At 37.8% G+C, this 25,999-nt stretch overlaps 1 protein-coding gene across 2 annotated transcripts in view; it reads right to left on the reverse strand.

The window, feature by feature from the left end:
• Window positions 1-25,999, reverse strand: part of galt (galactose-1-phosphate uridylyltransferase) — a 105,360-nt gene that overhangs the window by 20,690 nt on the left and 58,671 nt on the right. For both annotated transcript variants that reach the window (XM_027141014.2, XM_027141013.2), the window contains exons 8-9: window positions 20,110-20,242; window positions 15,601-15,684 (exon numbers count right to left, since the gene is read on the reverse strand). In XM_027141014.2, the coding sequence (XP_026996815.1) occupies window positions 15,601-15,684; window positions 20,110-20,242 (217 nt within the window). The remainder of the gene's footprint in view (window positions 1-15,600; window positions 15,685-20,109; window positions 20,243-25,999) is intronic.

Genomic DNA, 25,999 nt, shown 5'->3' on the forward strand with positions numbered 1-25,999 from the left:
AAGTTTGACCTTTTCACTGATGGTCATCATCTTCCTCTTCCTCTTTGGCTCACTAGAGGAATCTTTCGCAGGGGCACGGCGCTTAGGAGGCATTGTAAGGGCTTAATGAAAAGTTCATTTCGAACACAATACGCGAGACACAGTTGACAGCGTGAACGAGAGTGGCGAGATACAACAAGGGAAGAAGCTGGGAGAGGATGCGATGATGCGCAGCCAATCAGCTCAGATCTCGCGCCTGGAACCAATCATGTGCCTTGTCTGAGTGCCCGTGGGTATGTACAAAGCCTATGAGAGAGTTTCTCTCTTTGTCTGGCATCCTTTTCTTTTTATTTTTCGATTAATAATTAATGAAAAATCAGCGATGCACTGAGGCCGTGAAACTTGAACCGCGAAACTTGAACCGCGAAGTGGCGAGGGATTACTGTAAATGAAAACAATGAAAATATGTAGCTGACATGGTGAAGTTTACATGTTTATTTAACATTTATGGAAGGAGTCTCCAGTACCAGCACTTTGTATAGAGCACTTTATATAGCACTTTAAAATGTTGCTGTTTGTCACATGACAAGCTTTTCATATATATATTACATTATATATCAATGACTCCAGGAATGAGGGCGAAAAACCCTAATATTTAACATAACTATAAAAAACACTATGTGGTCAAACATATGTCGATATCTGGACCATCATATTTCTATCACCTTTTTGAACATCTAAATTGAGTGTTGATCACAACTTCACAATGGTCTTCACTCTCCTAAGAAGGCCTTCCACTAGATTTTCGACTTTGGCTGTAGGAACTTATGTTCAATAAGCCATGAGGGTTTGACTGAGATCAAGCACAGATTTCTTTCCAGATCATTCAAATGGTGTTCATTGGGGACGAGGTCAGGGATTTGCACAGGACATTCAAGTTTTTCTACACCAACCTCAGCAAACCATGTCTTCTTAGAGCTTTATTTGTGCACAGGGGCATTATCATGCAAGAACAAGTTTAAACCTCTGAGTTCCAGTGATGAGAAATGATCACTTTTCATCTCCACCGCTGCCTCTGGCTTGCTCATTAGATTAAATTAAAAATGTTATAATCTACATTCTAAATTTCCTGTAAAGCTGCAGCGTCCATTGTTAAACGCATTATCAAAATAAAATTGATCTGAAATGAATAATGCAACACTATACAAAGATTTGTCTAAGACTGGAACCTTGTCCTGCCAGAGCACTAGGGGGCGCTGGCAGGTATAATGTTGTTATCATCGTGTGATTATATCTTGTATGAGTTCACCTGTTTCTCATTAATCCTAATGTGGTTTGTTATTTATTCTCTTCATCGTGTGTCGATGGTTTGTCGAGTCATTGTTCACAACATACGCTACGTTTGCCATTGTGTGCTGTCACGAATATGTATTGTTTCCATGTTTTAAGTAACCTTGTTTTGTCTTACTTGTGTCATTTAGTTTCTAAGTATTCTTGTGTTGGTTTATATTATGTTTGTTTATGTTAAGTCATCTTCCTATATGTTTTTGTGTATTAAACCATGGTCCCTCTTTATCCCTGCATTTGGGTTTGTTAAATCTACGCCACGCCATTGCCAACGTGACAGACGTCCTGTACAATTGTGTTAAGAGATGGAAAAGTATACACATGAAGCTCAGGTGTCTACATACCTTTGAGCATATAGTGTACTATCTAACCAAACATTTAATATGTATATTTTTTCACAGTGATATTTAGTCAACATTTTTGTTAAAAGCTTAGTAACTTATACAAATGTGTCCTTAACTGGTGGAAAGGGCTCAAATGCATTTAACATCCAATCGGTTGCGTTAATAACTGTGTAAAAATAATTTGGAGGAATGTAATAAATTACACTGTGGCTGAGAACTCATCCATTTGTTTGACATTATCCTGTAATTTTCACCTTTCAGTAGAAACTGACCAAACTGCACAATAATTATACATTAAAATTATGCCATTTAGGTAGATTGCAAAATATAAATGGTGTCCAGGTGACGTATACATTTATCTTATTTATACGACTGAGCAGTCGAGTTGTCAAGGGCCTTGCTCGAGTGCCCAGTAGTGGCAGCTTGGTGGTGGTGAGATTTGAACTCTCATTAGCAGTTCAATGTATTAAACACAGAGCTTCCGATCAATCCCTGTTTGGAAGGCAGCAATGCTCATCATGCTATGACTTGTTTATAAACCCAGTAACAGACTACTCTCAACATCTAAAAAGAACTGAACAAGTTTTTACACACAAATGGTTTGTGATTCAGAGTCTGAGTGTCTGTAAAACAATACAGATCACATTACAGTATTAATGAGTGCTATAGTCTGACACGGACTCACTAGCGGTGTCTGTAGATTCGAGTTCATTAAACGAATCTCTGCCAGAAGTCCGGATCCATTCAATAAATCCATTATGGGTTAAGTGTAATAGTAAAATCGTTTACTGACAAATATTAAACTGAACAGTCAAGTAAAAAATGAAGGGTTGGATCATGTGAGTCATCATATTTAAGAGCTCCTTGATAACATTCAGTGCGGTCTGAATTTAAATATATTATACGCTGGGTTCTTTAATATTCATGAACAACGACGAACAAAGAAAACGTGCTTGTAGACGGTACTAAATAATGCTTTATAAATTTCCATTGGCGCAGCTGTAATTACAGCTTTGCAGACATCACATGCAAGTAAATATGCGCTGATCTCAAACACGCTCGCTGATCAACAGATCAAAACACACTACGGTTCAAGCAGCACACCAGAGAGAAATATAACAAGAATGAACATACTGTAGAAGAGATTTGAGCAGTCGAGTGTTAAGATACTTTAGAATTTCTGAATACACCACATGCTAATTCTACTCCACTTGCTTCTCTTTTTCTACCCATCCCATGGCCTCCAGAAATTGTACCAGCTCTAGTTGTGTTCCACTTCATGAAGATTTCGGGCCTTCAGTGAGAAAACCCCAACCCTGTGAGGATCCTGAGCCATCTAGAGATGTCTCAGCTTCAGGTGAAATCTGCTTCATGAAGTATTTTTCACAACGGGGGGAGGAAGACAGACCCAGATGCAGGATAGCTTCAAATTAATAGGGTTTAGTAAACAATATACACAGAACAGGAACACAGACGAAACTAGACAGGACAAAGGACGAGGAAGAACGACATACACTGACAAGGATTCTGGTTAAATAGACATGACAATTAACATATAGGGAATAGGTGTGTGAGAGGGGGAGGAGTAAACAAGGGCGGGGCAGACACGTGACACGGAACATAAACAGAAGCACATGGCCAAAAGTCCGAGCTGAACCGAACCGTAGGACATTCAATGAGGAGATATACACTATATGTGGTCTTTAAGGACAATAACCTCCTAATCAAGTGTCACCCAAATGAGGATGAGGTTCCCTTTTGAGTCTGGGTCTTCTCATGGTTTCTTCCTCTTCCATCTAAGCGAGTTTTTCCTCACCACAGTCACCGTTGGTGTATAATATTAATCTTCTCACTCACTCATTTTCTACCGCTTATCCGAACTACCTCGGGTCACGGGGAGCCTGTGCCTATCTCAGGCGTCATCGGGCATCAAGGCAGGATACACCCTGGACAAAGTTAATGTTAATCTTAAACTTTTGTATAATATTAATCTTTGTATAATATTAAACTTTGTGTATGAATCGTTCTGTACAGCTGCTTTGAGACAATGTTCATTGTTAAAACAGAATATATAAAAATACACAAATTCAAGATATACAGTATAAATCTATCAATTTGTTCCTAATGAGTATGCAAGAGAAAACAATGAAACCTTAAGAGGAACCAGACTCAAAAGGGATCCCATTCTCATCTGGGTGACACCAGAGAGTGTGATTCTAAAACATTTCCTTTCGATAACTGTCTACTATAAGGCCAAAGAAAGTTCACGTTCCTTTGTACATTTAGTTGGATTAATTTACATAAACAGGAGATGTGTTACTTTTAAAAGATTCTTGAACACACGCGCATGTGAAAACTCAAACTCCTTTGCTAGTAAATAGTTAATAGTTAATTCTGCTAATAATATAAATCAATTTCCTATCTGAGTTGAATAATTAATATATTTTAATCAATTTAAAAATCAAATGTTTTCAGTAACATACACAATCATATACAGGACGACGTGCAGTGAGATGCTTTATACGACTATCCGTGTTAAAGAAACGGAGTCAAATGGAATCCAAATAGAACAGTAAAAATAGAATATATAAGTAAAATAATGGAATTAAATTTACAGAACAAAAATGAAATAGACCAAATATTTTACAAATATGAATGCATATGAATGCAATGCAACGATTGATTATATGCATATGAAGGTATGATGAAATGATCAAAAAGACAATCATTTTATATTTATTATTTTATAATTTTATTGTATTTTCTTTTTGTCAAGGCTGGAACCACTATTCAATCGCTAGTCTAGCTAAATACCTCACCAAAATGGCTGTCTACCAAATGTAATCCCAGGTACTTCCGATGCGACCACATCCTATTTCCACTTGTGCTGTAGAATAGCTAATAGATTTCTGATGGTTTTCCATGCTGAAAGATTTCTACTGAGGTAAATCACTGCAGCGCAGTACATGTTGTTTTCCTTTGCTGATACCGAATGGCAGCACTATATAAAGCAGGAGGAAGGAACAATGGTCAGCAAAGTGACACGGCGAGCTGGGAAAGTTTAGCCCGCGTTTAAGAGAGGCCTGTATTCGTTCTGCAATTTCCTCCCTCAGATATTCTCTTGTGCTCCTGTCAAGTCTTGGCGTGTCCTATTATGAAAACAGATGGCTGGAGGTGGAGGAATTAAAATCTAAAACACAAGGCACTGAGGTGATGAAGTGCTCTGTGCAACACTGAGGAAAGTTTATAGAGGAGATGCTATAAAAAAAATAAAAAATAAAAGCACTTTATTGTGGAGTGAAGTGTTATTGTTCAGCTTAATAGAAAACACAAAAACATAAATAAATAAATAAATAAATAAATAAATAAATAAATAAATAAATAAATAAATAAATAAATAAATAAAAGATCGCCGAGGAAAAAATTCCGAATTTTTGTGTGCTGGGTTTTATTGGATAGCCATCAAATCCACATTGCTCAGCCTTCGCAAGATGAACAAGGTAAGGTTAAAAATAATAAGTAAAATAAATGAATAAATAAAACCTCGCATTGAATAGTATGAGGCAAGAGAACTTTGGGTCATATTTCTAAAGCACTAATAGTCACTTCAAGCACGAGCACACATTCAAGAGCCTTTAATATTCTTCTGGTCAGTGGTGCAGACTAAAGGTCCTGCTTGGTAGGAGAAGTTTTATAGCCCCATTAGGTGTAAATGATGAATGTGGCCGAGGCTTTTGAGCAAAATACGAGCTTTCTTAACATCTGCACTAGAGAAAAACAGGCCAGCCCGAAACACATTCTTTACCCTGTCTATCGAACGAAACAGTTGTGAACAAGCGTGACCTCAGGAGCAGATCGTGTGCGAGCGAGAAGCATCACCAAACGTGTCGTTTTGATGAATGGCTTCCCAAACAGAACACATACTAATATCTGTGAGAGCTGAGTAAAAACAATCTGCTCTGACAGCCTGAAAGAGGCTATTTAGTAAAGCTATAAAACACAGGTTGAAATGGGCTTCCTGTCTGATTTAGTGTGTGATCTGAGAAGTCATGAGAAATCTGCTGGAGAACTGTGAGTATTTTTAAGGTGGAAATGCCTCGTTGACTAATACGTCCGGGGTCAAGAAAGGTAATTGGTTTTAATGAATGAATGAATGAATGAATGAATGAATGAATGAACATTTTTAATATGAAACCATGTGCAAACATCTGAGTAAACTATGTCCATGACTTGATTCAAACACCTTAAGAAGACAAAATACAATTCGCGCCTGTTTTGTTGTGTCCAGTGTTGTATAAAGTACTAGAAAGCAATACTTGAGTAAAAGTACAAGTATCGTACTAGAAAAAGACTTTGGTAGAAGTGAAAGTCACCTATTAGAATATTACTCAAGTAAAAGTCTTAAAGTATCTGATATACTTAAGTATCAAAAGTAATTTTCTGATATTTAATGTACTTATATTTGAAGTAAAAGTAAAATTCCAGTGATTTTCGGTAGGCATAAGATCAGGGGCGGTTCTAGGGTTTCATCTTTAAGGGGTTTTAGCCCTCAGTGAGAATTTAAAACAAGAAGAGTTTTATATTATATATTATATGACTACATAGTAAGCCAAAAGAAGGCATGGTATTATTAAATGGCAAAAGTGGACACCAAAATTTTATGCATGATGTAATGATGCCAGTCTTGAATCAAATCAGTTCATGTATGTGTGCATTCTCAATGAACAGTGTGTCCAATGAATGCAGTCATTAATAAACAAATATTCACAAGACAAAGACCAGTATTTAGTATCGTATGGATTGTTTGCATTAATATTTTGTTTGTGCTACAACTCAGCTCTGACTGTGCGTGCACGTTGCGCATGCCTGTGCTTTTCCGTAGAGCGTGCGTACGTGCGTAATGCAATCTAGGAGCAGTGATTCGCCAAACCTCCCTTGTTGCAGTCACACACATTTCTTCTGATTTTATTTTGCAGTAACGAGTAACAAAGATGCTTAGTGGAAATATAACGGAGTAACAGTATACATTTTATATAGGAAATGTAGTGGAGTAAAAGTGAAAGTTGACATAAATTTAAATAGCGAAGTAAAGTACAGATACGTGAAATTTCTACTTGAGTACAGTAACAAAGTATTTGTTCTCCGTTACAGTGAAGACATAAATTTAAATAGTCAAGTAAAGTACAGATACGTGACATTTCTACTTGAGTACAGTAACGAAGTATTTGTACTCTGTTACATTACAACACTGATTGTGTCCATATTTAACTTCTGTCATTTCACGATGATTGCCAGTTATAGGACAGCGGTGACTCTGGGTTTTTGATCTGAGGATCAGGGTTCAAACCTCAACACTGCCAAGCTGCCACTTTTGGGCCCTTAAGCAAGGCCCTTAACCCTCACTGCTTTAGATGTGCTGTTTAATTCTGTCCCCAACTTCCAAATTTTTGACATGTGAAGAAAGAATTTCACTGTGTTGTAATGTTTATGTGATATGAATAAGGTTTCTTAAGTATTTCTGTTTTTACTTTTTAAAAAAAAGTACCAAAAATACTTATTTCTCATGTCATGATTTTTACTGTGGCATGATTGTTACTGATAGAAGAGTGCGAACAGTCTGAGATAGAGTGCGAAAAGTCTGAGATAGAAGAGTCTGTTCATTTCTATAGATTTTATTTCTCTAGATTTTACGCAGAATGGTACAATTTTTGTTTGACACAAATATTTCTATCTTGAAACTAAGTGTTGATATCAAACCCATTTCTGCTCTCTGAAATGCCCCAAGTGCTTGTTCATAAGCATCTAAGATTTGTGTGTAAGGTAATCAACAGAGGTTAAAAACATCTCACACTGCAAGCCAACAGAGTCCCAACTAATATTTTATCAGACTCATAACAATAAAAGAAATAATTTGGTTTAATAAAAAATAATCTGATTAAAATGTCTGAAAAGTCACAAGTGTACATGTGAGAATGATATAACTGTATATAGTATAAATGTATACTCAACAATATCTTGTTAATATCTAAAACGATACTTAGCATTAACCTACTGCCTGCTAAAATAAGTCTCAGTAATATCCTGCTAACAACTAAGAACAAGTCTCAATAAGTCTCATTATGGGGTCCCTCAAGGATCAGTCCTAGGACCTCTTCTTTTCTCGATATACATGCTTCCATTATTGAACATTATTAGAAGACATGGGATTAGTTTCCACTGTTATGCTGACGATACAGAGTTATACATCTCATCAAAACCAGATGAAATAGCTAAATTGTCCAAATTAACCGAGTGCGTTAGAGAGATAAAAGATTGGATGAGCTATTTTCTGTTGTTAAACTACAATAAGACATAAATACTACTTATCGGTCCAAAAACCAGTACACAAAAACTCTCACAATTCAACTTCCATTTAGTGGGATGTACTGTTTCTACTAGCTCGACAGTGAAAGACCTGGGTGTTATATTAGACAGCAACTTGTCTCTTGAAAATCATATCACCCATACTACAAAAACAGCCTTCTTCCACCTTAGAAATATTGCTAAGCTGAGAAACATCCTGTCTGGATCTGAGAAACATCCTGTCTGGATCTGATGCAGAGAAGCTAGTTCATGCATTCATGACCGCTAGACTGGACTATTGTAATGCATTACTAGGTGGTTGTCCTGCATCTTTAATAAATAGGTTACAGTTAGTACAAAATGCAGGTGGCAGAGCTCTTCTAACTAATCTTTCACGCTCTCTGAGATCACAAAACTCAGGACTTATAGCAGTTCCCAAAATATCTAAGTCTACTAAAGGTGGTAGAGCATTTGCATATTTTGCTCCCAAACATTGGAATAGTCTTCCTGATAGTGTTCGGGGCTCAGACACACTTTCCCAGTGTAAATGTAGATTAAAAACTCATCTCTTTAGTCAGGCGTACACATAATACATCCCATAATATTGTGCTCTATTACATCAGACTTGCAAATAATATGAACAGCAGATATGTTAATCCCTCCCCACTACTTCTCTCTTCCTACCCATCCCGTGGCATCCAGAAATTGCACCAGCTCCGATCGTCTCCCCTGCGATGAAGATTTTGGACCTGAACTGAGATGAGGCCGACTCTGAAAATCCTGAGGCATCTAGAGATCTACCAGCTCCAGACACTGCAATACTAAAGAGGAGATGTGAACTCCATATGATCTTTTGCTACAATACAACATTTGTATGACTGTATATTTATAATCACACCCTCCAGTGTCACCCATATGAGGATGAGGTTCCCCTTTGAGTCTGGTTCCTCTCAAGGTTTCTTCCTTTATCGACTAAGGGAGTTTTTCCTTGCCACTGCTGCCTGAGTCACCTCAGACTTGCTCATAGGGGATAAATACATACAAATTGTGAAGTAAATATATCTAACATTAAGCTTGAATTTTGTGTTATATTAATCCTTATGTTATTTTTTTAGATTAACCTTTTGTTCTATGTTTATGTTCTGTAAAGCTGCTTTGAGACGATGTTAATTGTGAAAAGCGCTATACAAATAAACTTGAATTGAATAAAATCTGCTAACAGTAGAGCTATGCACAACAATATTCAGCATGCTAGGAGCTAAAAACAAATAAATACACTATAAACAGAAAGAATTGAACTTAATAGGCTGCTAATAGCTAAGACTAATACCCAGAAAATATAAAGAATGCTAACTGCTTAAAACTATAATCTAAAACAAAACTAGCTGCTTATAATCAAATCAATATCTTGCTAATTGCTAAAAACACAACTCAGTAGCCTGCTTATGGCTAAAAACAGAACCCAGTAGCTTGAATCTCACAAGCTAAATCAGGTTTACACAAGGTGTGACTTAATGCTATGAGAAGAAAAAGGTGCTTCTGTGAGGAAGTGAAGATGATGTTTAATAAAAAAGGCACGCGTAAATTTTAAGGCCTCTTAAACTTAATTAAATAATGTGTATGAGGGCTTTATAAAACCGTTTCACGCTAACACGGAGCCGCCTACGAGCAAAAGTGAAGGGAAACAGAATTGAAAACCTGAAGTGCTGAAATGTTTTACCTCAATGAACAAATGCATTTTTGGGAAAATATCATTTGTGTTATTACATCTTACCAGATTTGTCTTTGCTCATACAGATTACACAGATATGTCATCATTTTGCCTTATCATGAGTATGGAAAATAATAAACATCTCAATTTCAGAACTATGCGAGGGAGAGATAACTCTGAGAGCTGCTTTTGTGCCCAGCAGGGGGAGGAATTATTGAATAACGCTACCTGTTATTTTTACTCTCCGAGTTCATAACGAGGATTTAATTTATGCTCACATCAGGCCTAAGTGCCAGAGACGGTCATTTGCGCAGCAGGAGCTGCTCTGTTTCCAGAACAAAACTCTTGGATCAATTACTTATTTATGATGGAAGACAATAACAGGGATGCCCTGAAACATCAGTAAGGGGATTTTAACCCTTTTACCAGTACACTGGTTTTCCAGTATATTTTCAACCAGTATAACCAAGTGAATGATTTTATGGGCGCAATTTCAAAAATTATTCAGGAAATGAGTCAAATAAACGAAAAAAAAAAATAAGATGTTTGTTTTTCCCTCTGTTATTAATCTTACACAGAATTTTAGCAATGGAAGATAACACCTTCGAATTTTAGACGAGCACTAATGAGCAGGAATGGGTTTTCATATCAACACTTACTTTCAGATAGAAACATTTGTGTGAAAAAAATTACCATTTTTGCTTTTGGAACTTTTCTATGAATATATTGCCTCTAGTAAGCTAAAGAAAAAGAGAAATACTTATAAAAAAACTACAAATTCTTAAATCCCTGAGTGTCTAATTCCATATGAGTCATTAAACACCACTGTGGAGTGACATGACAAAGAAATTCTAGGCTGAACATGGACACAACAAAACTGATGTAAAATCCATTTTTGTACATTTATGCCATTTGGCAGACGTCCTTATCCAGCACGACTTATATTTTTATCTCATTTTATACAACTGAGCAATTAAGGTTTAAGGGCCTTGCTCAGGGGCCCAGTGGTGGCAGCTTGGTGGACCTGGGATTTGAACTTACAACTTTCTGATCAGTAATCCAACACCTTAACCATTAAGCTACCACATCCCATTTTAGTCCACTGGTTAAAAGAGTTAAATGGTAGCTCTTACATTTACGCCATTTAGCAGATGCCCTTTTCCAGAGCAACTTAAAATTTTATACATCTGAGCAATTGGAAAAGTAAGGACCTTGCTCAGAGGCCCAGCAGTGGACCTGGGATTCTAACTAACAACTTTTAAAACTGGTAGCCAATCACCATAACCAATAAGCTATGCTAACTGTTGAGTACTGTGTTTAGTTTCTAGCAGGCTGTTGTAGAGCATGGTTTTTAGATGCTAGCAGGCCGTTGATTGTAGTTTAAGACATGAGCGTCTCAACATGCTCAGTGTTTTGAAGTTAATCTGAACCTCACATGGCCATTGGCACAGAATGGAAGCTAAATTCTTGTTGTGTGGTTGACCAATGCATTTCTGAGCAGTTCTGTGCTATAACAGCAGTTATAATTCTACAATAGTGTTTTTATACAAGCTTATTAAAGCCTTAAAGAATCTGGTATTAACATAAAACATTCTCACTTTTCATGTGGTCATCTAAGCAAAGTCAAAGAGTCTACAGAATATTGAGCATTTTTATGATAATTTTATCATGCATGGAACCGTTTTAGTCAGCTCTTACATGGTTCATTTAATTAAGTTTAAAAGGCTTTTAAAATTATCCCTGCCTTTTTTTTATAAAACGATATGTTCCCCAGTTCCCCACAGAGGCACTTTTCTGCCTTGTTAAACCAATGGTCATTCTCAAGGACTCTCCTGTACATGTGCACTAATGTAACTTCATCCCAGATTTTAAGAAGGTGGCTTCTTACCTGAGTTTTTAAACTTTTTCACTCACACATGGCTAATTATACGAGTGAGATGGTGCATATGCGACTCAGCCTCGATAGCTTGTACACAAAACAAATACAACAGCACAAAATACGGGCATGATGGATGCTGTGAGGGCCGACACACGCTGTGTAAAGCAACAGCCAGTCATGTCAGAGGTGTAATCAATCCAGTAGGTGTGCGGCTGATTACACCAACAAAGACTAATGAACATCCCAGACAGTGAGGCATAAAAGACAAGAAACAGTGGCATATCAAATATTAGTACAAGTGCTAGAGAGGGGGAAAAGTGTGGAAGTGTCCTGTTAAGGAACGTCTGAAGTGATGGGTTAAAGTGGAAGAGGGAAATGTTGCCCCTCACCTTTACTCCTTGAGTGAAAATCTCAGGCTTAGCAGGTGACGGCTGTCAGATCTACAGCTTGACGTGTAAGCTGCCATTCACGCTCCCGAGTAGAAGGACAGATTGTGCCGTGGCCAGCCGAGTGAGGAGGTAACAAGATAGCAGATTAAATCGCCCTTCTCTCCTCACCCCACTGTGGCAGACCGGCTACGACAGGCTTCCTAAAACAGGCGCCGGTGCTATGTGTCAATCACAGACTGCTATCATTTATCCTGTCTGCTGGCAGAGTGATGTTCGCAACAGGCATGTCAGACAGAGAATCAGAAATGCCTGCGTGGAAAACTTTATCCTGAACATCACATCGGTATCGTTTTCAAGGTCACTTCAGAATAGAACGGCTATAAGAATGAAATATAATGAGAAATGGAGATACACACAGTGGGCTCAAATTTCATACAGTACAGACACAATACACTGATTTATCCTTTTATCAGCCAGTAAAACAGACACGATTACAGCTGAAGAATATTGTTCATTATTGTTTTAAGATTTTTAAACCCAATTTAAAGTGCTTTATATTTAAATGCAGAACTAAAACAGTTCTGTTTTGACTCATGAATATTAATCTAATCCCAATTAATATCAATATAAATAGCCCACTACTGACTAAACCGACATATTTCATTATTTCATCGCTAAACTAAAAATGAAATGTTAGGAACCGAATGCTCGAATCGGTAATGAGAAAGCGAGCATGAAGTGAACCAGGAAGTGAACCATTAAGGCAACTGTGCTGCGCTTCCTGTGAATGTGAACGCAGGTCGTACTCGGGTCTGCACGCTTTAGGAAGGTAAGTAACCAGTGTGTGTGTGTTTGTGTGTGTGTGTGTGTGCGATGATGTCATCATGGCATCATTAGTTTCCATAGCACACGTGTACGATCCGGTATATTCTGTTAAATTCTCAATTTCAGAACTATTCAAAAATGATATTTTACAGTAACCTTCTGACATATAAAGGCCAACATATCATATATTCAATTTCATATTCAAATAGAGTTAAATTAAAAACATACTTTAAGTAATTACACCAATTTGTTAGTATATTTATATCATAGTTAAATTTATAGCATATAGCTGAATTTCATAATAGATTAAACTAAATGGACAAGAGCTGCTTTCCATTTAATATATTAGTCTAATTAGTGGCAAAAAAGGTCAACATTTGCATACACAGTAAGAGAGAGAGAGAGAGAGAGAGAGAGAGAGAGAGAGAGAGAGAGAGAGAGAGAGAGAGAGAGAGAGAATGAGAGAGGGGGAGGAAGCTTCTCGCTCATGTTCTTGCTCTCGCGCTCTCTTCTCTCTCTCTCTCTCTCTACGCTTTCCTCTCTCTCTCTATTCTCTCTCTCTCTCTTCTCTCTTCTCTTCTCTTCCTCTCGCTTCCTGCTCTCTCTTCTCCTCTCTCCATCGTCTCGCTCCTTCGTCCTTCTCTCCTGACTCTCTCTCTCTCCTTCGCTCTCTCTCTCTCTTCTCTCTTTTTTCTCTCCTCTCTTTCTCTCTTTCTCCTTCGGGAGAGAGAGAGAGAGAGAGTAGAGAGAGAGGGCACTCAAACTATCCGTCCTTGACTCTAAATGATCTCAAGTACATAGAATGAAAGCATTATGATGATTTAAATTTTATTTTAGATCACAAACTTTTTCCCAAATATTTTGGTTATAAAAAGTTCACCATGTTTTGAACAGCAGAAGGAAAAAACCCATCATGTGTGACATCTGTATCATGCCTCTGACAGCTACGTTTAGATCCAGCGTCGATTTGATAAATGCAGAAACGTGTCACATATTTACATGATAACCTATGACATAGCTACTATTTTTAGGTATCGTTTATTGTCAGTAACGTACTTGTGCGTTTCATGAGTAAATGAGATGTATTTATTTATGAACTCCAGTTATTTCGTGCGTAAAGTCAACAGTAAGATGATTGACAGTTTGTTAATTGTTGGCTTCGGTTTCCGACTCATGACACGTCTCTCCACACGCATACTGTGTGCATTATTTCTTCACAGCCATATGGTCTCACATATCAACACTTGTTCGAGTAAATACGAATGACTTCTGACTGAATGTGTATCATGTCATGCTAAATTCTCAACAGCCTGCTATCTACTCCAGAGAGGACGCCATGGAGAGAGCTCCAGTGCAGTGACTTACACAATCAAGCAAAATAGACAAGACTGTTCAGACAGATGCAGGCATCTCTCTCTCTTTCACACACACACACACACACACACACACACACACACACACACACACACACACACACACACACACACACACACACACATCTATTAGCAATATGGCTCATGAATAATGCAGGAACTAAACACAACGTTTTGCATCATCGCAACAAAAATATTCCCGAATGAAGACACTTCACGGCTCTTAATCTGGGCCTGCAGAGTGTTGACAGATTTTTTTTCTACCAACAAAAATGTCAATATAAATATGGTACAGAAGCAGCAGTATGTATGTATATATATATATATATATATATATATATATATATATATATATATATATATATATATATATATAACCCTTCCTGCTATTGAAATGTCACTCAACATGCCACGTCAAAAACAACTGGAGAAACGTACTCATCCTAGTTAGTTCAGGGTATTGTGTGTGGAGCTTCAGATCCTCTCTGGGTTTGTAAGGTTTCCTCCCCTTCTACAAAGCACATTCCGCTATGCAGATTGACAAATTTAAATGTCCCACTAAGTGTGAATGTTTGTGCGCATGGTGACCTGTGATGGACTGGGGTTTAGCCAAAACTATAATCTAAAACAAAACTAGCTGCTTCTAATCAAATCAATATCTTGCTAATTGCCAAAAACACAACTCAGTAGCCTGCTTATGGCTAAAAACAGAACCCAGTAGCTTGAATCTCACAAGCTAAATCAGGTAAGGAAATAATTCCACCTCATCTACTGTATTATGTTCCTGGGACCAGGATAAAGAAGTTGCTGAATATGAATGAATGAATGAATGAATGAATGAATGAATGAATTGATGATGGAGAGGTGGATGGATGGATGAATTAATGAACAGATGGATAAATGGATGTATTGAAGAATGAATGGATAAACTGAACAAATGGATGGATGGATGAATGGATGAATGGATGGATGGATGGATGGATGGATGGATGGATGGAACAACTGGATGGATGAATACATGGATGGATGGATGAATTGCACAACTGGATGGAAGGATAGATGGGTGGATGGATGGATGGATGGATGGATGGATGGATGGATGGATGGATAGATGGATAGAAACGAAGTGCGGTTATTTTGTAGTTTTGTCCTAATTCTCAGTGGAGAACTGATATCTGTAAATTCAGCGCACGACTGATACGCATTGTTTCCGCAGTGCATAGTAACATCTGTATAAATGTGCAAAAATTGTTTACAGTCACAAACCCAAAGCATGTTAACAGCTACATATTTCTATGCTTCCAGTTATAAGATGTAATATGTGCTGTTTGCACTGTTCACATTCTGATCACATGTTTCTAGTGTTTGATTTCAGCTCAGTGTCTCCCTCAACATCACGAGCCTCTCTTACCATGCCAGCCCATCGAGTAGGGAAAGGAGACCTCAAAGAGGTTGTCGTATTTTGTCAGAAGCTTTTTCATAACGCATGCAAGACCTGTGGAGAGAGAGAGAGAGAGAGAGAGAGAGAGAGAGAGAGAGAGAGAGAGAGAGAGAGAGAGAGATAAGGCACTCAAACTATCCAGCCCAGTTTTGAACAGCAGAAAACATACATCATGTGTTATGCATACATCTGTCTCATGCACGAGAGCTTTTCTAGTGTGTATGGAAACATCTAGTCAAGATATGAGCGAAAAGAACATTAATACTACAGCTGTGTACAGATTGGTCAGAAAGTGTTGGGTAATTAATCAGATCTTATTAACACGTTCATTCTAATAGATTGTCGTTTATATTTTTATTGCAAAATGTTTTATTCATCATTTTTTTTGAAGGAGCCTCCAGTGTCAGTGCTTTGTTACAGTCAGCTATTAAATGAGGTTTCAGCCACGGGACAGTTTTCAGGATGCAAACCTTTGCGGTTTCTTGGTAAAATGACAACTTACAATTTTTGGGTTTGTCTTATTAACTTCAACAGGAAGAGAGTAAGAGATATATATTTTTAAGTATTTTTTTTATATGATTATTATTATTAGTTTAAACTTGTGCAACTATAAATAAATAAAAAAGATGGACTTCTTGCTCATTAATAAATTAAAAATTGTAAATTTACGGGATGTAAGAAAAATAAGCATTCGATGAAGGAAAATAATAAACATTGAGTAATGTGTGACATAAATCAAACCTTCTTTAAAACGCCACCACTCAAGTTCAACATCCAGCTACACATGGAACTACAAAATGTATTAGATTTTTTAGAAATAAATTTGTTTGCAAACAAATGAAACTGGACATAGAGAGGATGGTTTGTACTGTATGTGTGTGTACAGCAGCCTTCAGCTAAAATCTCCCACTCAAGTTAAGCACAATGATCAAGTGCAACAGTTTTGTTTTGGTTTTTTTTTCCAATGGTTGGTTTTCTTGCCAATAAAGTGGATTTGTATCTCGGTCAAAGGCCACCAATTTATAATCAGCCTCTCAGGCAAAAACAGTGGATTGTTCAGATTGTTCATTGGTTTCTTCCTTTACCAATTTAAGGGAGTTTTTCCTTGCCACTGCTGCCTGAGTCACCTCAGACTTGCTCATAGGGGAATAAATACATACACACTGTGAACTATATACAACTAATAATAATCTAGAATTTTTATTCTGTTAATTCTTATTTCTTTTATTATTCGTTAATTCCTTTATCATTAATTATGTTTGCCTTCTGCTCTGTGTTTATGTTCTGTAAAGCTGCTTTGAGACAATGTCTATGGTAAAAAGCGCTATACAAATAAACTTGAATTGAATTGAATTGAAATAGTCTCTGTGACAAATGGATACAGATGATTTTTATTCACGTTATGAATGCTATTCAGTCAGGACCACTTTGTCAAATGAGTACTTATTAGATGATATGTGTACAGTTAGTGTTTGGCGGTATGGTTCTGTTCTGGGCAAAAGTCCACGCGCCCGTCTGTGAGCATGCGTGGACAGAGCGGGGAGAGCAGTGACTAGAAAATAAAATAGACCCCTCGTATAACAGCAGAACCATTAATCATGCATAGTATTAAATACGCTCGCTAACATGTTTTGGAAATAAATGAATAAACAAACAAACAAACAAATAAATAGAGAGAGATGGGGAGAGAGAGAGAAAAAAATGCATGAAGATTTATGACGTAAACTGGTACAACGAACAACGGGTTCCAGCTAGGTGGAGTCGAGGTTGGAGGAGAGAGTTTAAATCGCAGCAGCAGCGATGCCCTAGGAAGGCGGCTTAATGAATGGGAATTTAAAGGGTCGGATAATATGGATGACGTAACCGGAGTGGTGCGCGTCGTAAACAGCTGATGCATGCTTGACGGCCTGAAATAACACGATGCTTGATGTTAAAGAAACATGCATAAGAACTAAGTTTTGTAAATCAGACTCAGAAATAGACCGAATTGTACAAGATAAGCATGTTTTGTGAAGACATACAGTGAAATCAAGTAGAACAATATTTTTGGAAAAAAAGAAAAATGGGTATTATATAATGAGTGAAGAAAAAAAAAACATGTAAAGTAGTGAAATAAGAAAATAATTCATGGCTTGCTAGTTAGCACCGTGAGGATGATTATTTCCTATAACATATAATATTATATTTATGGTTACATGTAACAGTGTTGAAGAAGATTTGATGTTAAGGTTGCTGTTAACTCAGCAGGGAACAGTCAATCACTGTCTGGTTTGGTTCTTCGGTTTCGATCTCGCAATAAAATAAATAAAACGAATATAAATGTATAAGAGCTTATGATATTACTGGGAAACAAGGACGCTTAAAAATCTCTGTTTGGGTGAGTGATGTTTCTACGGTGGAAAACATACTGTACTGACATTATGGAGATTCCTTCCATAAATATTAGATAAACATCTCTGTGATCTCAGTGTTCGTGACCGCTTCTGTTCTCTGAACCTTCCTGATCCATCCTGATGCTCTGATGGAGTTTCATCACTCTGAAGATGTCTCTACATGGACAAACTGGAGCTACGTGGGATTGCTGTGGATGGCACCACTTAGAAACCATGAAGATGGCTTCAGACTGCATTAGTCACAATCACCTTTACACTTAAGTCTCTATCAGTGACTTAGATTGAACTAAACTGAATTTCCTGTTCACATAATCGCACAATTTGACCATATAGAAGGGAAATTACTTAAAATAACAGTCTGATGTGTCACCCAAAAAACTTTTTTTTTCTGGCTTACTGCTTAGAAATAAATTTCAGACGTATAATTTCTATCCTGAATTTCTATATTTTTATAAAGCTACTTTGTGCCAATGTCTATTGTTACAAGGGAGCATCCAAATAGAATCGAACTGAATCGTCAAAGCTGCTTAGCTGTTACCATAGAAACGATCACCTGTTATATAGGGTTATATATTAATGTAGAAATGTACGAAACTTGTAACTTGTAAACTGTAAGACTGTAAAAATTAGACCCAAACCTTCTGACCAATCAGCCTTGAAAGTTGATAACGTGATAATCTGCAATTAGGTTTGTGTGTGTGTGTGTGTGTGTGTGTGTGTGTGTGTGTGTGTAAAACATACTGTGTATATATATATATATATATGGGAAGAAAATTTTGTACAGTTTAGTCGTACTGTGTCTTGTGCAATAATAAGGTTAATGCCCTCAGATCAGTAAGTGGTCCTGAAAACCCTGCTGCATCCACCAACCCCTATTTAATGTTAACAAGGCAACAGCGAATTACAAATGAGCCCCGGTGCTAAATTGGCAGGACAGCCATCTCGCTAATTGCTCGGTGCAGAGGTGGGTTGTGATCCCTGGCAGCAGCTGACCCAGCACGCTAATTTGCCTGCCGTTTATTTACATCAGGGATTAAACTCATCACGCCTGCAGCACTCCATCGAGAGGAAGAAAAAAAGCACCTTATCTAAAACCGGAGCGGTTATCTGTTACCACAGCTTCTTCTCTCGTTTCCTGTTTCCCCTCTTCCGTGTGTGCACTGACAGGCTTGTGTTAATGACACCTGAGGAAAAGCCGGCGCGTGTGAAGGATGACACTGGCGAACAGCACTGAGTGACACGCAGACAGGGAGCAGACAGATATGCGTGAGTGGAACGTTAGGAAGACAGACGGACGTGCACAACCGCAAGCAAACCTTTTCAAGGTCTGAGATAAAAGTGTTTTGAGAAAAGAAGGTCAATGAGTTCAATAGGATGAAAGTGAATTTTTCATTACACATTCAGTAGGGGTTTTTTTTTTCACGCCTAGGAATCTGACTGAATAGTTTTTGGTTCATATACTCACCGTTTTCTCATTACTAAATTAGCAGATTTTTTTAAAAGAAAAATCATTCAAAATTAAACATTTCTGTCCTCACGTCCTTATAACGTATGGTGTAATAGATGGTTTTCTGTAAACGAAAATGAACTGTTGAATCTTAAATCTAGTTTGCGGGTCTCTGTCGCTCTGTCGTACGAGTCCCGAATTAGCTGTTACTATAGAAACAATCATTTCAATATCATTTGTATAACAACCAAGTAGGACTTTAGTAAAAAAAAAAAAAAAAAAAAAAAACTTGAGTAAAAAGTGGAGAGATTTGACGTGAGGAAAATCCAAGCTTGTGTAGAAACTATGCAACATGGTCAACGTCATACTGTACATCTGGTCATATGGAACTATTCTTTTCTTCACTTTAATATTTCTACATTCTAAACCTAGAAATTCAAAATATTGAACATTACCGTTCATTCTTTTAAAGATTTCTAAATTCAAATCTTTCTTTCTTTCTAATTCTGTCTTAGAGTCCTGGACTTCACTGTGCTGTATATACAACCATTAGGGGTCTGGTTAAACCTTTATTACCAAATTTCTTTTTTTATTATTGTTTATAATAAAAAAACATGATGAATGACGTCAGGGACTCACTGTCTCTCTCCTCGGACGTGAGATCAGGAAGACGCAGAACATGTCGACGTGGAAGCAGCAGAGTCTGGAAAGGCCACGTGGCCCAATACGGCACCACAACAATCCAATGCTCATTCTGCACAACCACACGCTCCTGCACAACACACACACACACACACACACACACACACACACACACACACACAGCGAGAAGTGTGTTAAAGGGACAAATGACAGCTTATTCATAAGGCATGGGCTGCCCATGCTTCAGTAACATTTCATTTAAGCATTGGTACAGAAGTGACATCATTAATCTCTCACATACAGAGGCATACATAATCCTCACAGACATTAGTAATTGATTTTTTCCGTGTCATTTATTAGAACGGTGCAGCTAAGTGTTTTTATGTCCTTGTCTTGTGAGCCAGCAAGACCCTAAAAAATAATGAACGAACAGGACAGAACGGTTTCTTAAATCATTTTGTGTTCATTAAAACTGCAAGGACACGAAGAGTATAACCGACAACACTTTTTACCCTGACATCAAACTAAAGCTATTTTCAAACTAAAGCCAACAAAAGGACAGTTTTTTGTTGTTGTTGTTGTTGTTGTTTGCTTGTTTTTGCATGAAGTAAAGTTCTAACGTTTTTAAAAACTTCTACAAGTGAAAGGAAAAAATGCTTTTAAATATTTCATTGTAATGCTGCTAAAAAGATCATGGCTCATCTGTACAATTCGAGAAATTAATCTTCTTCCAGATTGTAAAATGAGTGTGAAATGAGTTCTCACTGATTATCAGCACCATCCATATCAGCCTATATCAGTCTCTGTCTCATAACCTGAGGTAATAGTCAGTCACGGTGTTTCATAGCCATCTCTTTACTCGACTCTGTGTACACCCGAACATGTGTATTGCCCCCTTTAGCATCAGTGATGCCATGCACTTTTGTAATAATTCTCTCAGCTGGTATAGCTGCCCATTCTTCTTGGCACAATGCCTCCAGGTCCTGTAAATTATTTTTATTCAGATCTCTCCAAAGTGGCTTAATCACATTAAGGTCAGGAGACTGTGATGGCCTCCAGAACCTTCAGCTTTCTCTGCTGTACCCAATGGAGGGTCAACCGTGCCGTGTGCTTTGGATCATTGTCATGCTGAAACATCTAAGAACATCCTATATGCATCTTTCAAGTATTTTCTGATAACATGCTGCATTCATCTTGTCATCAAATATTACTAACTTCCCCATGCCACTGGAGCTCACACAGCCCCAAAACATAAGAGATCCTCCACCATGCTTTACAGTGAGGATGGTGTACTTTTCACCATAGGCCTTGTTGACTCCTCTCCACACATAGCGGTTACAGTTGTGACTATAAAGTTTCATTTTGGTCTCATCACTCCACATGGCTCCAGGAGCTGTGAGGCTTGTCTAGGTTCTGTCTGGTGTACTGAAGGGCAGTACTGAAGGGCAGGTTTTCTGCTGACAACTCGACCATGCGGGTCATTTGTGTTCCTCCTTATTGAAACACCACCACCACTTCTTTGCAGAGCAGCCTGAATTTCTCTCAAAGTTGCTTATGGTTTAGTATCGACAGAACCTCTTATTTTCCACCTCTTTATCAGAGTTTGAACAGTACTGGCTGGTATTTTCAAGTGTTGATATCTTTTTATATCCTTTTCCTGCTTTATAAAGTTCATCTACAGTACCTTATTACGCAGGTCCATTAGCAGTTCTTTTCTATTCCCCACGGTTTAGTTTCCAGCCAAGTCAGTGCATCACCTCCCGAGCGAAGAAACTCCCTGACTATTTATGCACAGACACTAATTACAATGACAATGATTCACAGTTGTGGAAACTTCCTTTAATAGCCATTTAAACCTCTGTGTGGCAACCTTACAAGGATATGTAAACTTATGATCAGAGACGTTTAGGTGATTCTAGTTATCGTTAGGTTTTAAAAATCAAACAATCAGTCAAACAATAATGTGATAATTAAAGACATGATAAAACCTTTAAGCAAACTGTATGGCTGAAATGTTTGTAGACACTTGACCATTACAGCCATATGTGATGTACTCTGATCAATCCTCTGCAATGACTTTCCACTAGATTTTAGACCCTGGTTCAGTAATTTAGGGGAAATTTGCCCATTCACCCACAAGAGCATTAGTGAGCTTAGGCACTGTTGTCAAGAGAGGAAGCCTGGAGTGTACAGTCAGTGTTCCAGTAGTTCATCCCCAAATTGTTCAGTATGGTTGAGGTCAGTGTTCTGTGCAGGACACTCAAGTTCTTACACGCATCACACACACACACACACATATACATTATATATATATAAAATATTTGTGAGAGAGAGAGAGAGAGAGAGAGAGAGAGAGAGAGAGAGAGAGAGAGAGAGTCGTATATATATATATATCTATATAATTATATCTATATATATATATACTCTATATATATAATCTATATATATTATTCATTCTTTATTTTATTTTTTTTTATTTATTTTTTTTTTACATCTGTATACTAGGGGGAAAAACTCATTTAGATTTTTCCAGAATTCTGCCTAAGCAACATCTGAGGTTTTTTTTTTTTTTTTTATTACATAAGGTCCAACTTTAATATCGTTTCTACTTGCAGTCACTTTTTCTTAATCAGGTTTTGATTACATATAGGCTATAAGTAAAAAGGCAAATCCATTTCTCTCAAAGGTCACTATGAGAAACATGTCTGTCAGTTCAGTCCCGCAGGTCACTCTGAAGGTTTCCGATGCTCTTTTCTTATGTATTTCATTACACAGTGATTATAAAACCAGAGTTTCATGAAGCATGAGGCCGCTCAAATTTAACCCCCATTAAAAGAGCTGGCGTGGGCTTGTGATGACCTGACTTGATGCAACATGTTTCTCCAAGGACAAGATTGGAGAGGCAGGTCTGGAACATGACAGCTGATGATGGATTACATGATAGCTGAAGCTGACAGGTGGCTGCTACAGTGAGCCAGGTTCTGATGAGGAGGGGTTTGACTAAAACACAGCTCAGTGCGTCAGTGAGCGACGGGAGATGATTAGAACCTCGGCTAACAATGATCTTCACACACTCTGAGTGCAGAGAATGAGAGAGAGAAAGAGAGGGAGAGAGAGAAAGAGAAAGAGAGGGAGAGAGAGGGTGTGAGAGAGAGAGAGAGAGAGAGAGAGAGAGAGAGAGAGAGAGAGAGAGAGGGAGAGAGCTATCTATATATCTCTGGGATATCTTCTATTCTCTCTCTCTTTCTCTCTCTTCTTCCTGCTCTCCCTCTCTTTTCTCTCTCTCTTTCTCTCTCTCCTCTCTTCTCTCTCTCTCTCCTCTCTCTCTCCTCTCCTCCTCTCTCCCTCTCTTTTTCTCTCTCCCCTCTCTCTCTTTTTCTCTCTCCTCTCCTCTCTCTCTCTCTCTCTCTCTCTCTCTCTCTCTCTCTCCTCTCTCTCTCCTCTTTCCCTCCTTTTCTCTCCCCTCCTCTTTTTACTTTGGATGACTGAAGGTCAGTGATGGAATCTGTTTTCCAGAATGATGTGCTGTTTAGTTTTAGATGTTTGCTTTGAGCATTTCTTAGGCTGTAGGCAAACATTTTCTTCAATTTATACTTTATTTTAAATTATCCTCTCCTCAAAACACATGATGCAATTTTGCTGGAAAGTTTCTGAGCTCACTTTTGACTAAACAGAAGTAGAATCTGATGCTAAGCCAAGATGCTTGCGCCATGTGCGGTTCCAAACAACACCAAACATCTTTCAACACAATCTATAAGTGTTTAGTTAGGAAGTAATGAATCTCTAAACAATGGTGGAGTGCTTCTTAACACCCCAGTTTCTAGGCGGCAAAGTGTCTTTGTGGTTCAGGGTCAGTGTTTAGTGTGTACATCCTGAACCAATGGATTTTATTTATAATACTAACTATGGGTTTGCACCAATATGAAATCAATTTGCTGCTACTTTTTTAATCCAGCTTTTTTTTGTTTGTTTATGAATTCACTGCCAGTGATAACATCATGTCATCTTTGGCCATTTGCATCATAGGTGAAGTATCAGTATACATTTCTCCACCCAGATGTTGACAGACGCATCCTTGTTGAAGTGTTTAGCATCCAATACTCTAAATCTCAAAGTGGTTCCCAAAGTAGGGTTCAGAAACCAGCAGGGGTCCAGAATAATGATGAACTCGCGGTTTCACAACCCACAGTTATAACACGAGCAGTAGGTCCAGTGCTTTCACTTATAATTGTGAGAAAAAATGCTCTGATTCCAAACATCTGACACAAGAAGACACTCTGACATGAGCTTAATGTCCACAGTCACATTCCTGAACAAACAGAAACCAATTTATATATATTTCACTTTGTTTTGTGAAAATCAGTCCCTCCAGAAGTGAGCAATAAAGTGATAAACTGAACAGTGAGGTGAACAGTGAAGTGAACAGTGCAGTAAGCAATCAAGTGAACAGTGAAGTGAACAATCAAGTGAACAGTGAAGTGAACAATCAAGTGAACAGTGAAGTGAACAATCAAGTGAACAGTGAAGTGAACAAGGAAGAACTGAGTGATGAATTGAGTAATAAACTTAACATTGAAATGAGAAATAAAGTGAACAGTGAAGTGAATAGTGAAGTAAATAGTGAAGTGAACAGTGAAGTGAATAGTGAAGTGAACGGAAGTGAACGGAAGTGAACGGAAGTGAACAGTAAAATGAACAGCAAAGTGAACAGTGGAGTGAACAGCAATGTGAACAGTGAACAGTGAAGTGAACAGTGAAGTGAACAGCAAAGTGAACAGTGAACAGTGAAGTGAACAGTGAAGTGAACAGAAGTGAACAGTGAAGTGAATAGTGAATTGAACAGCAAAGGGAACAGCAAAGTACACAGCAAAGTGAATAGTGAAGTGAACAGAAGTGAACAGTGAAGCGAACAGTGAAGTGAACAGTGATATGAACAGCAAAGTGAACAGTGAAGTGAACAGCAAAGCAAACAGTGAAGTGAACAGCAAAGTGAACAGTGAAGTGAACAGTGAACAGTGAACAGTGAAGTGAAAGTGAACAGTGAAGTGAATAGTGAAGTGAATAGTGAAGTGAACAGTGAAGTGAAGTGAAAGTGAACAGTGAAGTGAATAGTGAAGTGAACAGTGAAGTGAACAGTGAAGTGAACAGTGAAGTGAAGTGAAAGTGAACAGTTGAAGTGAACAGTGAAGTGTTCAATGAAGTGAACAGTGAAGTGAACAGTGAACACTGAAGTGAAAAGTGAAGTGAATTAACCCTGATTGCTTAATCCCATGTAGTATATAAGTACCCATGACCATAAACATGTCCTTTTCCTCATAATATTTCTCTGAATACAATTACTGTCGCATTTTTAGTTGAAACTTTAATTTAGTTTAACAACTAAAAAAACAATATTATATTAGTGGAAAATTACTATTAAGGAGTCAAACAAAAGCCGATATATCGATGTGTTCAGTTAAATAATTATCTTAAATTTTAAACAGTTGAATTACAAAATAAATCTGTCCTGAGGGTGTTATAGAAATTATTTTGCAGTTAAAAGGCCCCTGGTTACAAAAAATCTCAAAAAGTGAGGCCTGCTCTAAATAAATGAGGTTCAGATTTGCTCAAGGTCTGAGAATGTTCTGGAATAAAGCGCTGTCTCTTTCCACAAGGATGGCGTGGTGAGAGCATGTGGCCCTGCTGACAGGGAAGAAGCATCGCACAGCAAGCACACATCAGTGGGAATCACATGTGGAAAGTGATTAAAGTTTTAAAAGGCACAGCTTCGGTACATGACACGACTACACAACTGCGGGTTATTAAATCTGCAATTAAGCACCGTTTACAAGCGCATTAGTTAACAATTTTTGGAGTAGGCACAATAGCAGTTGCCAAGGATACGGAA

This window comes from Tachysurus fulvidraco, chromosome 20, assembly GCF_022655615.1.
Source record: "Tachysurus fulvidraco isolate hzauxx_2018 chromosome 20, HZAU_PFXX_2.0, whole genome shotgun sequence".
Lineage (NCBI taxonomy): Eukaryota > Metazoa > Chordata > Actinopteri > Siluriformes > Bagridae > Tachysurus > Tachysurus fulvidraco.